General features: G+C 44.8%; 2 protein-coding genes across 4 annotated transcripts in view; one reads left to right on the forward strand and one right to left on the reverse strand.

Moving 5' to 3' along the window:
* Positions 1-19376, reverse strand: part of IFT140 (intraflagellar transport 140) — a 77919-nt gene that overhangs the window by 844 nt on the left and 57699 nt on the right. For all 3 annotated transcript variants that reach the window (XM_062626677.1, XM_062626676.1, XM_062626675.1), the window contains 11 exons: positions 7819-7996; positions 5012-5202; positions 4209-4304; positions 3726-3858; positions 3372-3515; positions 2870-2998; positions 2356-2538; positions 1213-1419; positions 782-994; positions 537-703; positions 53-194 (listed from right to left, as the gene is read on the reverse strand). In XM_062626677.1, coding sequence (XP_062482661.1) covers positions 53-194; positions 537-703; positions 782-994; positions 1213-1419; positions 2356-2538; positions 2870-2998; positions 3372-3515; positions 3726-3858; positions 4209-4304; positions 5012-5202; positions 7819-7996 — 1783 coding nt within the window. The remainder of the gene's footprint in view (positions 1-52; positions 195-536; positions 704-781; positions 995-1212; positions 1420-2355; positions 2539-2869; positions 2999-3371; positions 3516-3725; positions 3859-4208; positions 4305-5011; positions 5203-7818; positions 7997-19376) is intronic.
* TMEM204 (transmembrane protein 204) overlaps positions 16967-19376 on the forward strand; it is a 28873-nt gene continuing 26463 nt past the window's right edge. Inside the window, exon 1 of the mRNA XM_062626682.1 lies at positions 16967-17927. Coding sequence (XP_062482666.1) covers positions 17648-17927 — 280 coding nt within the window. The 5' untranslated portion in view covers positions 16967-17647. The remainder of the gene's footprint in view (positions 17928-19376) is intronic.

A 19376-nucleotide genomic window follows, 5' to 3' on the forward strand; every position in this document is an offset into this window, starting at 1 on the left:
TGCACTGGTATGTGTAAAGTACAGGCTCTGTAGACTGGAAGAATTAACTTACCATATGGAATTCCTCCACTTGTGCATAATGTTCAACCAGAAATCCCAAAATGTCACCGTGACGGATGATAGTGTCATAATCTTGTTCAGCTAGGAGAAGTTCACACTGTCGGACTGCTTCTTTGGAATCCTCACAGTAAACTCTAGTAGAGAGCAAAAGGAAACTGGTAACAATCAGACAGGGGAGAGCATTCAGCCTGTATGGGAAAACCAGGGAAGGTTTATTTTTACTGTGCCATGTTTCATAATCGCCCTTCTGACTACACTTTCTTGGGTCAATACACTTGCTAATATTTCAGGTTATCTTTTCATCTTTGATGTCAACAGCACTTATAAAAAGCACATAATGGTTTCCTTGCTAGAAAAATGTAACAGCAGCTGTTAGAGGTGAGTCTGCAAATTGTCTATTAAACTGCAGGTATTTGTAGAACTTCTTGTCTGATATTTCTGTCATTAGTTCACATGCTCTGACTCCTGCAGCTCACCTCCGAGCATGGATGAAACGCTTAATCAGGGTCAGCTTGCTTTGCAGATGTGCTAGTTTGCTTTCCTGTTCCGGAGGGCTTCTAGTCTTTGCCTTTGAAAGGCACTTACAGGCTTCTGTCAGGGCTCCTTGTGCTTTCTCATAGTTCTGATACTCATCAATTTCTACCTGCAGAGGAGAAATGAGATGTTTTGCTCCAGAGATAATAAACCAAGCACCTTTAGCAAGTCACAGAAGGGGATGTACCTGAGCACATGCATCATAGAAACCTGCCAGGAGGTCCAGGGCCCGCCCTTTGGTGTAGAAACGGATGATGTTCTTCATAATCTCTGGGTCCTTACGCCAATCCAGGGATTGTAGATAGTTGGCTGCCATGATATAAATCTCTCTTTGTTTGGAAACTCCCGCAAAGAAGACAATTTTCTCAGTATCTCCAGATTTCAGCAGTGCCCTCATAGCCTAGCAATGGAAAGGGGCACATGGGGGAAGAGGGGGGGGGGGGGGGAAATATCATTGTGAATGTGAACCCACAAGCTATGTGAAGATGGATTAGAAGCCTCTCTACTGTATGAAGTCTGTTCCAAGATACACTTCTCAAAACACCCTTGTTTTGAGGAATCTTAGGAAGGTAACAGGCTCAGCCTCCTCAGCTTTTCTCCCTAAATATCCAGGCTGACCTTTAACTTGTTTCCTGCTTGTGTGTATTTCTTGGTGGCCAGGTGGTAATTGCCTTGTCTCATGCAGCAATTGGCAATCTGCTCCAGCAGCTCTCTCCGGGACTCCTCAGAGAGGTCCTTGGAGTCCTTAGAGACAGTCATCTTCTCAGCCATCTCCTCTGTAATGGTCAGGTTCTGCTTCAGGCAGAGTTGCAGAGCTTCATGGTACTAATGGGAGTGAGAAAGCAATGGGATATTGCAGACACTATGCTGATACTTCATACTGCTTGTAAAATTAGCTATATGAAGGCACAAACACTAGCAGCTGTGAATGCTCTATGAGAACACTTGTGCAGTCAAGCATCCCAGCATCCACACCAGTTCAAGCACACCCCATCTCATTTTGTTTGCTAAGAACACATTTGTTCTTCCATGAAGACCACTGATTCTTACCTGTTTTCTCAGAGGACACTAGTGTGGACACTAAAGATTCATCCATTTCATCTCTTTGAACAGGACATTCTCAGAGGCACACAAGTCACACAAATGTCTTAGGCATGATTGATCGTATGAAGGTTTTCAGCAGATACAAATAAAATAAATATAGGCATTTGAAAGTTTTTGTTAAATATTTGCTACTTCCCATATAGGAACAAATTCTGAGGGGGACAAATAATAGCTTTTAGACCAGAAAAAGGCTACCCTACCCATGTAAAATGTAGAAGAAAGTAAGACTGGAGCTCACTGAAGAGGAGTAGGTGCGGGACTGCTCTGGTAAGGCTGAGCTTCAGCACAGTAGAATGTGTAAAAATTTAGGAGAGGAATGAAGCACCTTAACTAACACAAGAGGGACATTATGGGTTTTTTGATGATGTTCTAATTTCCTTGTCTACAAATATGTTAGTTTTGAGAATAGGAGTTGTTCTTTTCCCAAGATTGCAAAATCTGCAGGTTTTAAGCAAGAAATAAGACCAAAAGTTAGGAACCCATTTCTAATGTTGAGCCAATTGGGCTACCATCACTCTGGCCTGAGAAGAAGCTTCAAACCTCATACGTGCCTCCACGTCTGTTTACCAGCAAAGATCAGTGCATGTGTGTGCACTTAGGCACTTCTTGTGCTCCTCTTTCCCCATGCAGGGAGGGCCCAGTGAGGCTGGAGCTTACCTTTTTGGCTGTGAGCAGCAGCTCCATTGCCTTCTCATACTGTGCGTGTTCAATGAAGAAATCGGAGCAGCGAGCCAGCAGGGTTGGGTCTGACCTCTCATCCAGGTCTTCAGCAATCAGCTGTAGGGCCCCAAACTGCTGTGTGGCAAAGGCTAGCTCCAGTGCTTTGGAGAAATGTCCTGCCTGCAAAGTTAAGAATACTTGAATGCTTTAGAGACTAGAATAAGCACGGCGGATCAGGTTACAGGATACTCTAGAATGGATTAATAAAGCATAAATGACTAATAAACAGTATATATAGTAAAAACTAGTGTTCAAGGCCAGGTAGGACAGGGCTTGGAACAACCTTGTCTACTGCAAGGTGCCCCAGCCCTTGGCAGGAGGGTTGGAACTGAATGAGTTTAAGGTCCCTTCTGACCCAAAACAGTCTGGGATTCTGTGATACAGTTGATTCTTCTGCTGCAGGAACTACTTCAGTTTAAAGTTTGATATTTTTTACTAAAAAGGTATTTACCTTGTGGTATAACATGACAGCTCGGTCCATTTGCTCTCTCTTTTCCTCATAATAGCAGGCTGCCTCTATCATGTCTTCCGGAGAGCTCAGAAGAGCCAGGTTCATCAGCTGGTCATCTAAATTGTGCTCCTATTCAAAAGCAAAAATTTGGCTCTAGGAATGCTACAAACATTTCATTAATTCTGTCTTCTGGCAAGCCTGCAGCTTTATGCTGTCACATAAAAGCCCATCAACCCTCTTTTGTGTAAAACCCATACCAACCCAAGTAACTTTGGGCTGCAATGATAATTTGTTTCAGGCAGTTTTCTGTTAACATATAAAAGAAAACAGTATCCCATGCAACCAAGCAGGCAGAAACTAGGAGCATCTTTGTTGTGGGCTGTGTGTGAGCAAGCAGTCTCACAAGAGGAAATGGGAACAAACAACTAGTACTGCTTTAATTCTGCTGCCTAAGGGTAGAATCCTACTTTGCTTTGGGATAGAAATGTACGTCATTACACACCTTACACAAGCGGATAGCATTGTTGAATGCCTGGGCCCTGGTGTAGAAATGTACAGCCTGCTTGATTTCATCCTGGCTCTCATACTGGCGGGCCAGGTGATACGAGGCTGCCCAATTCCTCGTTTCATTTGCTATTTCAGCAGCCTGAAAAGGAAATTGTAATAGCATTAATTTGTGCTCATAGTCTCCCCAGGAATGAGCACTCTCCAGAAGCAGATGGGAGCAGGCCAGGTTGGACAGGGCAACCTGGTCTAGTGGAAGGTGTCCCTGCCCGTGGTGGGAGTTGGAACTGGATGAGCTTTAAGGTCCCTTCCAACCCAAACCAGTCTGGGATTCTGTGATTCTATGCCTCACCTTCTGAATGTTGCCCTGAAAGCAGTGGACACGGACTAGGGAAAAATAATCCTGAGCCAGTGCATAGTATTTTAGCGCAGACTCCATCTCTGACTGGCTCTCCAGATACTGTGCCCACCATTTCCACAGGTTCCTAGAAAAGCAACAATATTAACTGCAGTAACAAGAATCACTGGAGACTGCTTTTGTCACTCCTGGAGATCTTGAACTCAAGACTAGGTACATTTTATAGCATGTAGACAAGGCTTTACCCCACCTCAAGAGTGACATTCACCATAAGGGAGGTCAACCTAGCTAGGTAAGGTTCTTTCTTGAGCAAGATGTGGCAAAATCCTGAAAAGCTGAGGAGGATCATATGGGTAAGGCAGGGGTTGAACTTGTGGCTGAAGGGATTCATACTCCTCCTTCCCTGCTGTCTTCACAAGTTGTATTTCAGACGTGAAAGGCCTGAACTTATGGAGAAGGAATAAGCATAGCACTGACTTGTCTTTCATCTTGTTGATGTAGCTCTCCAGGGCTTGTAAGTCTTCAGAAAGCATTCGTGGTATCTCAAACCTATGCGTGTCTGACTTCTCATAGCTGTAGCAGAGAAGAACATGTTAGATGTGAAATGACAACCTTAGCCCAATTCCTGTGTAAAAAAATCTATTAATGTTGTTTGACAGCCATACAGTGACAAAACTGTATGTTCACTGTAAGACCAGCTGCAGTCTGCCAGCACCATCAAAAAAAAAAAAAAGTGGTGGTGGTGTTATTATTAATATTATCGTTATTGTTATTATTAGGCTTCATATGGCAAACTAGAAACCCAAGATTTCAAACACCAAATACATTAAAAATCACTTCCACTAACTTCTCTAGGGACTCATCAGTTCTGGGAGAGGATCAGGCACCAGAAGCACCCAGGTCCAACTAAATTCTGCCACAGCAGTTGTGTCTGGGATGCTCTGGAGAAGTAAACAAGTGGGTTTTGTCATGGAAAAGGAAGGAAAAGAGGGCAGTGGTTTTCCAGAGCCAAAGTACAGGATTGGATATTAGTGAGGTTCAACCGCTGGCCCTGACAAGACACTTAACCTTTCTGGCACTAAGCTGTGTACCCTATCCTGGGAGGATGCTGGGAAGTTTATTTAACAATGCTGTCACTCCATGAGACAGAAACCACCAGAAACAGGAAAAGACTTTAACTCATTATTACTGGTCATTATCAGCAATCCCCCTTTGCCTACCCCAAGCCCTCACAGGAGAACAAGGCTCCAACCCTTCAGGTGCTCCTGGCTGGTGCTTACTGGGTGAGGGCCAGGCTCTGCTCGCCGGTTGCCTCCAGGTACTTGGCATAGCTGTAGTAAGTGGTGCGGAGGTGAACCCGATCATGAGCTTCTGCCGTTTCGATGGCTTTCTGCCACTGGTTTGAGGCCTGATAGAACTTGTTCAGGAGGTCATAGCGTTTGCAAGCCTTGTAGAGCCGCTCGGCATCCTCCTGGGAAGAGAGCACACAAACTCCTGCTAACCCTGGTTCCTTGGTGTCCCCTGCTGCAATCACTGCACTTCAGTGTAGTTCATCAGTACTGGTCATTGTAAAGTAATAATAATCCAGGCAGGGGGGTTAACCAAGCCTTGGAATAGCACATCAGTGGGAAACAGGATGTTTATGTGAAAATAAAGAAAGCACTCAGATCCTGGCATTTACTGTACGGTATCAACTTGGGGGGGGGGGGAGGGGGGGGGGGAACGGGACACGACACACGACAGGAGTGAGCCATCAGCAATTAATCACTGTCATCAGGAGCATAAACCACTGCAGAAAGGGGAGATCTGCTCACGTGGGTCTGCCTGCACTCCGTGGGACCTCTGAGCATGCCTCAGGGGCAGCAACATCTATCGTGGATAACTGAGATCCATTCATGGGAATAACCGCTATTCATTTAAGACAGAATTAGAACAGGAGAATTCTGCTGATGCTGATGCAAGGGCGAGCAAATTGGAACTATTGTTTTTACGCTTTGAGAGGTACTCCTGTGGAAGACACATTTTCCTGCTCCACCCAGTGGCTGTCCAGCTGAACACTATACTTAGTAAATTGGGATTATCTGTCCAAGACTGAAAAATAGTTTCCGTCTCTTATTGTTTTAAATTCAAAAAAACATAGAGAGTAGAGAAGGAAGATGCCTGCTCTATGAGTCTGCAGGAGATGCAGAAAAAGCAACAGAACTGCATCTGTTTTGATGCAGTTTCCCTCCACCTCTCCAAACAGACCTAATTATCCAAAAAGAATGTTGACACTTTTCAGCCCCACAGCTTTCTCTGCCAGGAAGTTTTTCCAAACATGTAGTTTGAATTTTCCTTTACTTCTTCACTTTAACTCAGAATAGCTACTCTCTACCAGTTATACTCTTAAAATTGTTGTAGGTTGCTAAACACTTTTTTAAGCCAAATTCTAATCTGCTATTTTAAAGATTTCCTTGTCTGTGAAATCTTTCCAAGAGCTTAATAACTTGCACTAATTTTTCTCTGAACTTCTTCCATCAACTTTTTTTTTCTGGTAAGGAGATACTTCAGGGTGAAAGTCAGTGTTCCAGCTGTAGCTGCAACAAGTACAAAGAAGTCATCAAATCAGAGCCCCAGGATATGGTATCTCCTCAAATCAGTCCCACATGGATTTTCGCTATTATAGCACCTCACCATTTTTTATCTAATTGGTGAATTCCTATGAACTGTGGGGTATATCAATTCTCCTTTCCCAGTTTTTCCCTCTCACAGATCATATGCCTGGATCTTTTATGGTTCCCAAACTAGAAATCTCTGCTTTTCTTACAGATCATTGAGGAAGACATTAAATAAAGGCAAAATGAGTGGAATACATGCTCTTATCATTCATTATCTCAGCAGTGCTTTTCCCAGTTTTCATCTGGTCTTGAACCCATTTTAGATCTCATGTCTAATGGTGATCAGGGGAGTGGGTTCAGACTACGATAAAGACCCATGGGGAAAACAAGATCCATTTTGATAGGTATTTGCTGCCAGGTACAGGCCGTAGGGACTGTCACCCCATGCACCAAACTACAGGGAGAACAACAGCATGACCATGCCCTCTGACTCTGCTCGATCTGGGCAAGTTATTGCTCAGGCAGTGGGAGAAGCCAGGATGCAACAGTCAAGCACGGCTCCCTGGGATGGCACCAGCAGCGGATGTGACTCACCAGAGCTCTCCATCCGTGCAGGAAACCTCCATTTTGCCTAAACTCCTGAAACACCTTAAGGCAGCTCTCACTGTCTGGCAGAACAGAGCTTTAGCCTTTCACTCCAAAAGCATATCAAAATGGAACTTACATTTTCCATACTGAGCCTTGAAATAGGTTTGATGAAACATTTTAGTTGGAATACTTTGAAACTTGAATACTTTTTCAATCCGGTCAAAACTAGAATGATTAAGCTTGGTAGAATGATGTCCCAAGAAAAGTTTTTCTATTTAATGTTTCACACATAAACTATCCTTAAAAGATGTTTCTTTTGTTCAGCACTTTCCTTCATTCAGCAATTCTTCATATGGGAGTAAAGCTCCATATAAATTCTGTATCGCAGTTAAAAAAACAGATACAGAGAAGAAACAGATGGCTGCAGTGTTCAAGGCCAGGTTGGACGGGACTTGGAGCAAGGTGTCCCTGCTTGTGGCAGGGGGTTGGAATTGGATGAGCTCTGAAGTCCTTCCCAACCCCAACCAGTCTGGGATTCTGTGATTAATTTGCTAGCCCCTTAGGCAGCAATGCCTCCTGGTATTCACATTTCCAGGCATCAGATTCTGCCATACTTGTTATCACCAACCCTCTAAGAAACATCAAAGGGTTTGGAGACTCTTGAGCTGCTGGAGCTCAGGGAAAGCCCCTGGCCAGTGTCAACAGAGAGATCATGCTGAAGGAGATGCTTATTTCCCTGGGATAAAAGCTCAACGTCAAGAAAATAATTGTCAGAATTATTCTTCATCACTCCTTGAAAACCTGGCAACAGGCTTTTTGCCCTTCCAAGGTTTTGCACCAGTTTCTCATTTTTGTCCCTAGTGAAGCAGGTGAATATTCCCTTGTATGGTTGGTGGGTTTACCAGCATGCCCAGATGAATGGCCAGCACAGCCACCCGGGCCTCCTGCTCTGGTTCTTGCTCAGCCTCCCTCAGTGCCTTGGCTCCTCTTGCATGACCCATGTTTCCAAGGCAAATTTTGGCAACATTGAGACTCTGAGTCTTGACGCACATGCGAGCCATGTTCTCCCAGACAGCCTCACTGTGAGAAAGGGGAAAAAAAGGAGAGCTCTTATGGTGTCACTTTCAAGGCCGGAGTACTATGCAGGTAAGATGCAAGGGAAGAGGAGAGCATGAAAAGATAAACCAGTAGTACATCAGACAATTTCTGGATGTAACAAAAAGACTCCAGTTGCTGTGCAAAGAAAGACTGAAGAGGCGCAGAGGCGCAGAAAGAGGCATCAGATATAAAGGTTAGTGCTGGAGCTGAATGCCAGAGTCCTGAGGAAATACTGTGGGTTTATTTTACATCAGTATCTAAACAAAAGCAGTTACATTTGCACATATATAAACATTTATCATGCATCACTGTGGTTCTTGCTGTATAGACAGTTATTCCCACATTGATGTTCAGAATTCAAAAGAAAAACTATGAGAAAAGTCTTAAATACATAAACTTTACACTGGAAACATCCTGCTACTGTCCTGCATAGGTCAAACATGGAACAGCTCTTAGGAGCCTTAGGGTTGCACTCCCATGCAGGAACGTCAGGTCTCCTCAGGCAGCATCACTCAACAGGACCGCGGTACAGTTGACCATTACATGGGGTGACAAGCAAAGATTTTTATAGATTCTATTTACATCTGAGACTCTTCAGAATAAAGTGCAGCATGTTTGACTAATAGAAGCAGTAAGTGTTAAAAACATGTTTTTTTCAGTGTGTGAACCTCAGCAGAGGTATGGTCCATACAGTTCTTGACACCAGCACAGCACAAAATAATTATCTAAATGACAAAAGCAGGAAAAAAAAAAAAAAAATTAAAAAAAAAAGAACTGAATAACACTTCAGGTCCTGCATCTACATGCAAATCACCTTCCTGTTTTACTATTACTAAAATGTTTTACGCTTCCCAGTTGCTGTGGGAAAGCCCTGTACAAACAGGGGAAAAGTGACTAACTGGGAAGCAGTAAAGCAAATGAGACACAACATGCTGTCAGACACATACATGAAGAAAGGCAGAGAAAAAATGCATTTCCTAATTTACAATTATCATAGAATCACAGACTGCAGCTACAACTGGTATAAAGTTTTCAGGTAGTAATCAACCTAAATATGTGGCACAAATGTACAGAGAAAATGACATACGATCAGAAGTGATAGATAAGGGGCAAATTTCAGATAGTTCAGAAGTTCTGCTTGTTTAGAAAAGGAAGAACACGTCTGAATATTTTACTGAATTCCTTCCATCTGAATGTCCACGCTGCATGTGCTTCAAACGCAGCCTCCTCCCATGCTCTGCTCTGACACGTCCATGTCCCCCAGTCTAGGAAACCAATAGGATCATTGAAAGAGAGCACAGAGCTGGAAGGGTCTTACCAAAACATCAGTGCTAGATCAAGCTGAGTGCAAGTCCATGCATTGCCACTCAACACAGAAATGCTGACTTAGCAGCAGATGTGACCTTCCTAATTTCTGAAAAGTTGGAACTGGTTTCTCTTTCATTCCAGCCATCGCCTGTATCTGGAACTGGAAAATGTAGGAAAAATACCTTTAAAGAACATTTAGGTCATGTTAGACATGGTCACCTGGCTTTGATCAACAAGGACAGGGAGTTGTGTCATTAGCAGATACCCAATCTTGGGTGTGTGGGCATGGCTGTGCTTCACTATATGGGAAAGAAGCATGCTTTCCTGTCTGCATGCCAGAAGCTGCCAAAAGCCATGTCATTCTGGTAAAGGAATGCACTCAGGTGCTGCACTGTCAAACTGACCAATAGCAAGTTTCTGAAAGGAAACAAATCCTTTATTTTTCAGAGCTTTGACAGCTCACAATTCCCTCAGTGCAAGATGAGAGTGGGCTTGAGCAGATGAGTGGATGAGAAATCTTATTTAGACTGGAGGGAGTGGAAACTTCTGAAAGGAAACAGACCAAACAGGGTATTTTAAAGTACATAGTTAAAAGATAAGCATGCAGAGACACACAGCAGGACTTAGGATCAATCAATCTACTAGACTGAAAAAGACCATCAACATCATCAAGTCCAACCATTCCCCAGCACTGCCAAGGCCACCACTAACCCATGGCACTAAAGACTTAGTCTACACAGTTTGTGAATACTTCCAGGGATGGTGACTTCACTACTGCCCTGAGCAGCCTGTTCCAATGCCTGAACACCCTCTGGGGAAGTCTCAACCTCCCACGGTGCAGCTTGAAGCCATTTCCTCTTTTACTATGATTTGATCCTTGGGAGAAGAGACCAGCCACCTCTTGGCTCCATCCTCCTTTCAGGTAGTTGTAGAGAGATGTTACTCACCACCTATCAGCTGCATTACTCTTTCTTGAACAGCAATGGCTCCTTGCCAACTTCAGATCCTGGTGGGAGCTGCTGCCCCAGGTTTCCTTTGGGAGCTCTTGCCCCATGCACATCATGAGCCACCCCGGCATCAACCCAGCTGTGTGCCGTGGGCCATCCAGATGACTTCCTCAGGAGCTGGAGCTCTGACATCCCACCTCTCCCTCCTCTACTTCAAGCTGCTTGATAAACTAAGTTGAGGGGCTCTGGCAGCATAGTACCACTTTAGTGCAAAAAATGTAGAGGAAGAAACATCTCCAATTAATATGCCCTGTGCTTAGTAATCTTTTTGCAAGCTCTGCCTTCCAACAGAGGGGGAGTATACTCCAGAGCTCACCACTGTGGTCACACCAGACCACAGACAGACTGGGGAAGTATTTAGGGTACAGCAGTGCATGCGCAGACTTAGCACAAAGCCTGAAGCAAGAGACAGGCCAAGAGCAGCTCAGCAGCACAAGTACCTGTGACACATAAAAACATTGCTTCCATCAACCCTGCCTCTGCCCTCCAGGAGTGCTTAAAGGAATGTTTCATCTAACAAACCCAGCCCTGTTCTGAAGAGGAGGTCCCATTCTCCCACTGGAGCTAAGGATTGTTTTGTTAGGAGCTGCACAGCTAAACCTTCTCCCTTGGTCCATGTGGAGTTGCAGCAGAGGCTGGTTATCTCCAGCAGACATGTCCCTCACAAGAAGGCACATGCATGTGATATTTTAATTTTATTCCTCCAGCAAAATATTAGAAACCTGTTTCCACTTTGAGAGACCATTCATTTTAGCACCATGCTGCACATGCTGCTGCTAAGGTATGCAAATATTTCTGACCCAGCAACATACTGTTTGCTTGCAAAGACCATCTTCATGTGCATCTATTATATACTTATATTTGTTTGCATTTATTATTTTAATATATTATTATAAGGGGAATAATTTTAACCTGACAGAGGGGAGACTGAGATGAGCTCTTAGGCAGAAGCTCTTCCCTGTGAGGGTGCTGAGGCACTGGCACAGGGTGCCCAGAGAAGCTGTGGCTGCCCTATCCCTGGCAGTGTTCAAGGCCAGGTTGGATGGAGCTTGGAGCAACCTGATCTAGTGAAAGGTGTCCCTGTCTGTGGCAGGGGGTTGGAACTGGATGAGCTTTAAGGTGCCTTCCAACAAAACCCAGTCTGGGATTCTGTGATTATATCTTATTTAAAAACCAGAATGGTACCAGAGTAACACAACTGTGTGAAATCAAAAGATTCAAAGTACTAAACTACCAGTCAGAACCCAGAAGGTCTCACTGTCTAACAGAGGCCCTAACCCCAGAGCTGTTACCACACAGACCACTGCACCACACCTTGGCTGGGCAGCAGCACGGGCCATGTCTCACCAAAACCCTGGGAGGTAACACCACAGATGTGCACTCCCAGACCTGAGCCACAGCCAGGACGCTTGGACTGATGCACCCAGCTCCTGGAGGAAGACCTGAGGACCTTCAGCCAGAACCTCAGTTTTACCTTCACCCTGAAAAGACACCTCCAGCCTCTCCACACCACGGCTCAGCAGAGCAAACAGACACTTTCTATATCACCTATATAAAATATTATATATTATGAAAAATAATATATAACAATATATGTACTATAAATACATATATTATATACATACATCTCTTTTGAGCTTGCAAACTCCTCAGGTCAAGGTATCCACAAGGTTCGCTGCTAGGAGCAGGCAAGCCCACAGGGGAGGGATGGGTTTAGAGAAGAGAATCATCTGGGAAGCATCAGCAACACACTTCCACATTTCCCTGTGTTTCAAGCAGACCAGCCTTGGCCTTGGCCTTGGGATGGCACAACTTCTCTGGCAGGCAGACATCTCCAGCACCAGATCTCTGTTCATCAGCTTTGCTGCCCACTGGAATGGGAGCAAATTAATGCAGGTCTGGGTTAGGAAGAAGAACCAGGAGGCGCAGGACAGTCAAACCCACGGTTTAGCTATCCACAGTTGTTAGTATAGGGAGAACAACAACTCTGTCCCCACATTCCTACAAGGCAGCAACTCTTCTTTCCAGGCCCAGCATCACCGTCACATATAAAATGCCAAGTAATGTTTTACCCAGCCACCAGCTCATGCTCTGGGAATTTCCTGTTCTTCCCCTCCTCTTATTTTACTCCCCCCTGGAAAGCCACTCGCATCTGTACTTCACCGTACTTCACCAGCTGAAGCTAGAAACTTAATGAAGACCAGATGCAGCAACAGTATGAGCAGAGCCACAGGAATGGGCTCTGGGAGCACCCTCCCCATGCAGTACCTCCACGAAGCCTGAACTCCCCAGGATTCAGGCCACAGCAGCAAACTTTGATGCCTCTTAAGACTGGACACAAGTTTTACCATGTATTTGATATAAAAGTTTTTCCTCCTTTGTATCTGATGTTTTGTATCTGTTATTCTATGAAACTGTTTATAGCATCCAACTGTGTGATTTTATAAACCCTCCTGTTACTATGTATTTTTCATTGCACCTTTTGCCTGAAATGTTAAAGAAAAAATCTGGTAAAGGGAGTATTATTTAGAAGTGCTGGAGATTTGTTTGTCAGAGAAATCTCACTACAAAATTTCTTTCCATTTAATGGGGGGGGGGGTGTGTATATTTAGAAAAGGAACATATGTTCCATCTCTTGCCTCCAAATATCTTGATCAGGAGAAAACAAAGACTCTTTCCAATCTGTACCCCACTTCACTGAACTGGATCCTGAGCATTCTGCTTTAAAAGACTACAGCTTAATGCAAAGGGAAACACTAACACAATGTTTTTAACACTAACATCAGATATAACTGTTATAACACTGTATTATATAGAACAACCTGTTACTGCATCCTTATAACATTATATTATAGATAATATATTCTAATATGTGATCACATCCCTAATGCGTACATCTTCCTGGAGTGGGAGGGTATCCCTCTGTGCCTCAGCCGCAGCCTGGGCTGGCAAAAATGGAAATAAATCCAGCAAGCTGGGGAGCTCCAGACCCAGTCCAGTGGTGGGGACAAGGACTCCACTTCCCCATCACAAAATAAACCACATAAGAAATTCAGCTCAGCAGCACAGGCAGCTGGAACCATAGTGGTCACGATGTGTTTGCCATGAGATTTACCCCGGTGCAACCAGGATCTGGACACTGCTGCAGGGCACTGGGTACCAGCCTTCCGCAGCCACCACCCCAGCCTACGTGCTGCTGAGGGTGGGGTTTCATCATAGAATGATGGAATGGTTTGGGCTGGAAGGGACCTTAAAGCTCATCCAGTCACAACCCCCTGCCACCGGCAGGGACACCTTCCACTAGACCAGGTTGCTCCAAGCCCCATCCAACCCGGCCTTGAACACTGCCAGGGATGGGGCAGCCACAGCTTCTCTGGGCAACCTGTGCCAGCGCCTCAGCACCCTCACAGGGAAGAGCTTCTGCCTAAGAGCTCATCTCAGTCTCCCCTCTGTCAGCTTAAAGCCATTCCCCCTTGTCCTGTCCCTACAGGCCCTTGTTCAAAGCCCTTCTCCAGGTTTCTTGTAGCCCCTTTAGGCACTGGGACCTCCTCTAAGTCTCCCCATAAGGAGCCTTCTCTTCTGCAGGCTGAACAAGCCCAGCTCTCTCAGCCTGGCTCCAGAGCAGAGCTGCTCCAGCCCTTGCAGCATCTTTGTGCCCTCCCCTGGACTTGCTCCAACAGTTCCACATCCTTCTTGTGCTGGGAGCAAAGCGAAAGGCTGGGCCAAAGCAGGTGCTGCTTCCTATGGAAAATTAACCATATTCAGTAGTATTTTTCAAATGTCAATAATTTGCCTGGACACCAGTAACTTAAAGTTGCACCTTCTGATCCCTGAAAAAACATGTGAGAATAATGTCATCAGGCTTAAATGTACAACAGTGGGGCATTCTGAACAAGTAATTCATTTGTGATCAACTTTACACACAAGTGATGCTGTGGCCCATGGCTACAGATGGCTTGGACATGCTCAAATGAGAAAAACTGTGTGACACTGAAGGTCAGAAGGGATGAGAAGCTGATCATTCAGAAGTACTATGTAGAATTTTCAACACATCTATAAAAAGGACACTGATCTTCAAACCATTGCAGACTGCAGTGCTGCTGTCCTTTCTGCTCTGCAATCAGCATTCCCAGAAACATTTCCATCATCACAAAAAGTCCCAAATCATTTGTGCTGTGGTAGTACCCATCAACACAGACTGTATGCACTTAAAATCCTCCAGCCTTCGGCAGTGACCACCTCACTGCAGCTAGAGGGATGAAGCATCTCATCCAAGGCCAGCGCTGTCCCCAGTCCCATCACCAGCTCCTATGTTTTTATAAGATGGCAAATAGATCCACTTGTCTCATCCCCATCCCAGCTGCAACCCACTCTGTACCCACCCATCCATCTGCATCCACACCAAGAGGCAATCTGGGACAAACATCCACTGTTTTCCTCTGGGAAAACTGCCTGAAATACAAGCTCATTGACTTGCATGGATTTGTATATATAACATGAAGAATTTCTCAAGTATCATAAATCTCAAACCACAAACTAATGCCATGATCACCTGGTCCCTTTGATGCTCAAAGGCAAGTACAACCTAGGAAGAATACGATTTATTTTTAATTTTGAAGGAATTAAAAAAAGAGGTTGAATATTCTCATACCAAATAATTGGTGTCAAAAGAGGAAGAGATTTGACTAAATTTTAAATTATTAGACTGATTTGTTCAACTTTTGTAAAATAAATTTTACATGTAACATGCAAAGAAAGTTTGTGCCTTCTGAAAATACATGCTCATACTTCCACAAATCATAAAAGCCAAAGACAGAAGCGGGCAGAAGCAGGTAGGGTGATGGGTAGATGGGATTTTTCCCCAGAGGTAAAACTCTCCTGGCATTATCTGTATATGAGCATCTGCCTTGCTGGGGAATAAAACAAGTAATCAATGGCTTATAAAATATGGAAATATGGTCACTGTTGTTAGGAAGTTTCTTTGAAGAATGGCAGACACCAACCACTGTGTTATATAGATTGAAACTTCTAAACTCAAGAGATGTACAGAAACATCACCAAACACAGGAAAAAAAAAAGAAACCAAAGTTTCTGTACTGCTGTCAGAGGATGAAGATGCTCAAAGTACCTACATCTTAATCCATTTAAGGATTAAAATGAACCAAGCACACAGAGGAGGGCTGAATTCATAGCCAGATTTGTACATTCAATTCCAATAGCTGAAAACTAATTATAGAGGCAAATGAACTTCATTGGAATACTGTCCACTACTCTCAGCAACAAGTCTTGGAAAATGAAATGTTGCCTGTCAAAAAAATTCCCAACGAGTTTGTCTAGGTATAAAGAGTCAGCACAGATCTGTCAATTAGGGCAAAGTAACTTAGCTGCTAAGACAGAGCTGCTACAAAATCAAATCAGTTTCTAATCTATTTTATTAATTACACTGATGTGAACTCTCGTGCCAGCATCTCCGGTGTGGCTGGTGCAGCTGCTGCTGGTGATGCCAGCACTGAATCATGGCTTCTGCTCCCTCTCCAGGCTAAGGACAAAAATGTCACACCTTCACCTCACCATATACTATTTAATACACTCCGTACAGTAGGACTTTGACAGGCCCAGACCAAAGAGCAGAATCCCAGGCAGGGGCAGGGGATGCTAGTGGCTGCAGCAGGGTATTACCCACTGTGACCTCTGCCCTCTCCCTCAGGCCTGAGCAGGGCACATCAAACTACCACGTGGAAAGCCAGCCTCCGCAAGACCCCTCCGGAAATATCTGTGTTCAGGGACAGTGTGAAATAATGGCTTCAACAACTCCTTCTTAATTTGCTTATCAGAGCTGCTTTCTTTGCAGCTTTTGCAGCATCAGTGCCACAGACCTGGTATGGGTGTCTATTTTGTACTGGATTGTATTAAGCAACTTGCAGTGGCTTTCCCATGCTCTGAGCACCAAAGGGGGGTGACCAGCCTCCCAGGGGCTCTGCAGGGCCACCAGTGCTTACAGCAAAGTGGGATTTGCGGCTCAGGGCTATACCAGTGAGAGCCAACTTCATCCACATCATGAACACTTGCAACTGACTTTTCAGACACCCCCAAATCTGTTTGTTTATCAGGTGGAGACTCTCGAGATTTCATATTTTCTATTTATCTGTCATGCTTCCTTCTAGTCTTGCAGAGAGGATGGGGGACATCAGTGGGCACACATACACTGCATTCACCATGCTGTTAAGCAGTCAACCTCCCTATTGTTTTGCTTTCAGTAAAAAGTATTTCAGAATCCGTCTCCTCAATCTGTTCCTGCAGACCCGATGCTCCGAAGGCTGATACTGTTTGTTTTTTTTTTTTCCCCTTCCTTAGAGGACCTCTGGGCTGCTCCCCATCTCCGCTAGGATGCGCAGCCCTGGCTGGGCGAGTAGGAGGAGTGGAACGGGGAGGGGGGTCTCTCCGAGGGGAGGAGGGACAACTTTAGAAGTCATCATAGTCTTTTCCTTTCAGGAAACACATCCTGTTAATTTTCGACTGCCGTGGCAGTGGCTCTGTTTGTTGCAGTGGACTACGCCCTGAGGCTCACCGAAAACAGCCACAAAAACAACCATTTCCTCTCCGCGGAGGGGTGGGGGTGGGGGGGTGGTGGGGGGTGGTGGCTCTTTCCCCACAGCACTGGCTGTTCTTCGGCCCCTGCACTCGCAGCTTGGGTCTTCAGCGAGGGACACGGCAGAGCAAAGCCCTGGAGATTCTCCGAACTCGCAGTGCTCTGTGAGATGACAGCACTCCCCTCCAGTTTGGCTTGTCTTTGAGAGAATGACATTTGTCACAGTTTGCGGGATATTCTGAAGCTTGCACCCAAAACCAAGGCTTTTGGAGCAGTGCTGGTTGAGTCAGAGGACCGGGTGCTTGGCACACTGCTGGCCAGCATCCCAGCCTCAGCCCTGGCAGCAGCTTCAACCTCCTGCTTCGAGACTGGATTCTGTCAGGATTTGCTGCATCTCGCAAGGAATGGACCTCCCTGTTGTTCAGTTTATCACGCGACTGGCATTACTTATCAAAGTGCAAGAAGGTGGATAAGCCAAAGCTGGGAAGCACCTAAAAAAGCTCTCTTTGTTCTTATTTTATGGAATTCTCCAATCTACCTCTCAAAATTCTCATTTCCTTGATCAGAAACATCTCTGGAGATTACTTTGAGAATGAACGGTGATGTCCTCTAGCCCTTCATGACATCCTTGCAAAACTGCCTGTTTCAAGTCCAATTTCAATGTGCTGCAGCTGACTGAGACCTCGTGTCTTCTGCAAATAGGGACTGGCAGCAAGCTGACAGTCAGATATGACTGTCCAGAAGCTGGTAGCCACAGCTGTGTTGGTAGCCCTGGTCTCACTTGTTCTCAACAATGCTGCTGCCTTTACTTCCAACTGGGTGTACCAGACCCTGGAGGACGGGCGTAAGCGCAGCGTGGGGCTCTGGAGGATGTGCTGGCTGGCAGAGAAGAGCAGAGGAGGTGCAAGCACGAATGCCAGGCATGGGCAAGGGGAGGAGCGCGAGTGTGAAGCCCTGGGCTGGGGTTCGGAGTCAGCTGGGTTCCAGGAATCCCGCAGCACTGTCAAACGTAAGTCCCATCTCTTGTCTGCTCTGCTTTTGCTATGCTGTAACTGACACAGTGTACCTGGTCCCCAGGAGATTTATAACCTAATCCCAAAATTGTTGATGACCGTCTGATTCTAAACATCACTTAACATTCATCCTCAAATAAATTAATTTGGGAAAAAAATAATGACATTCAGCAGTGATGAACTAAACTCCTCCTCCTCCCACTCCACAAAAGCAATAATTTATACTGTGTTGTTTTACACAGTACATACAACTATATAAATGCAAGTCCAAAGCTCTGAGAAATCTGCTGCCTGCTTTTGCCTCCTGGGTCCCTGCTACCAGCATGTCCCTTGCTGCTCAATACGTTTAACCCCAGCCCCAGTTGCTCTGAATACCATAAAATTAAAAAAACAAAGTAAGCATTCAGATGCCTCATGAAGATATTTTGCCTTCTGCTTACATTTGTGGGAAGTGCCAGAAGCGGAAAAGACAGAAATACTTTTGGTAAAAACATGTAAAACTGAGACAGGCCTTAATGTATGCAACTACATACAGCAATTGGTATCCTGGTTGGGGAACATGAATGCCATGAAGCATGGTGTGTTCCTAATTTTGCAAATTCACAGACCTGTGGGATCTGACAGATGCCTGTGGCATAACCTGAGCTAGTTACAAGTTTTGGATGAGATGAAACCTGTAACCTGTTGAGAAATATAAAGCTGAATAATAAAAATGTTCACTTTACTTCTCACAGTCCTCGTGTTAACACCCCTGCTGTCGCTCAGCTCTAGAGCAGAGCTGTGCCTGGAGTAGCTGTGGCCACTCAAAGCAGGCCACAAGCGACTGGTAACAGTCAGGGAAATGTGTCCCCCACATCACTGCTCTGCCTTCAGAGAACCATGCAATGGTTTGGGTTGGAAGGTACCTTAAAAGATCATTCAGTTCCAACCCACATCCTTCAAGGAACTGAATTTAACAGAACAAATGCCTGTGAAGCTTATGCGTTGACAGACACTAAGATCTTTCCAGAGGTTTTAAGGGTGCTCATAAACAGCTCTGCTACCTTGGTGCCATTAGTAATAACAGAAGTGATTTCAGAGATTTTTTTTTTCATGGTTTGAGATGTGGAGAAAGAGAAAAATGCTCTGCTCCTCCTCACAGTCTCTGAAGATGAAAACTCAGAAGTATGAGGGGGACTTCTTTAAAAACCTGTTTTAATGTGGACCCATTCCACACAATATTTTCCAACACAATTGTGCAGTAATGTTTCCTTCACATTTGCTAATATTAAACCTGCATAAAGCACAAACAGAAAACTTCCAAACTGTTGTAAAGCCCTAAACCTAACTTGCAATTCTTTTTTAACCGAAAGAACTTTCGTAATGACAAATAAAAAGGATTAGACTGTTGAAAAGCTCCTTGATATGTATCACCAATTTCTTCACTAGAATCACTGTCCCAATTA

Source organism: Pezoporus occidentalis, unplaced genomic scaffold, assembly GCF_034315485.1.
Source record: "Pezoporus occidentalis ecotype Australia unplaced genomic scaffold, CSIRO_AGI_Poc_V1 ctg297, whole genome shotgun sequence".
Classification (NCBI taxonomy): domain Eukaryota; kingdom Metazoa; phylum Chordata; class Aves; order Psittaciformes; family Psittacidae; genus Pezoporus; species Pezoporus occidentalis.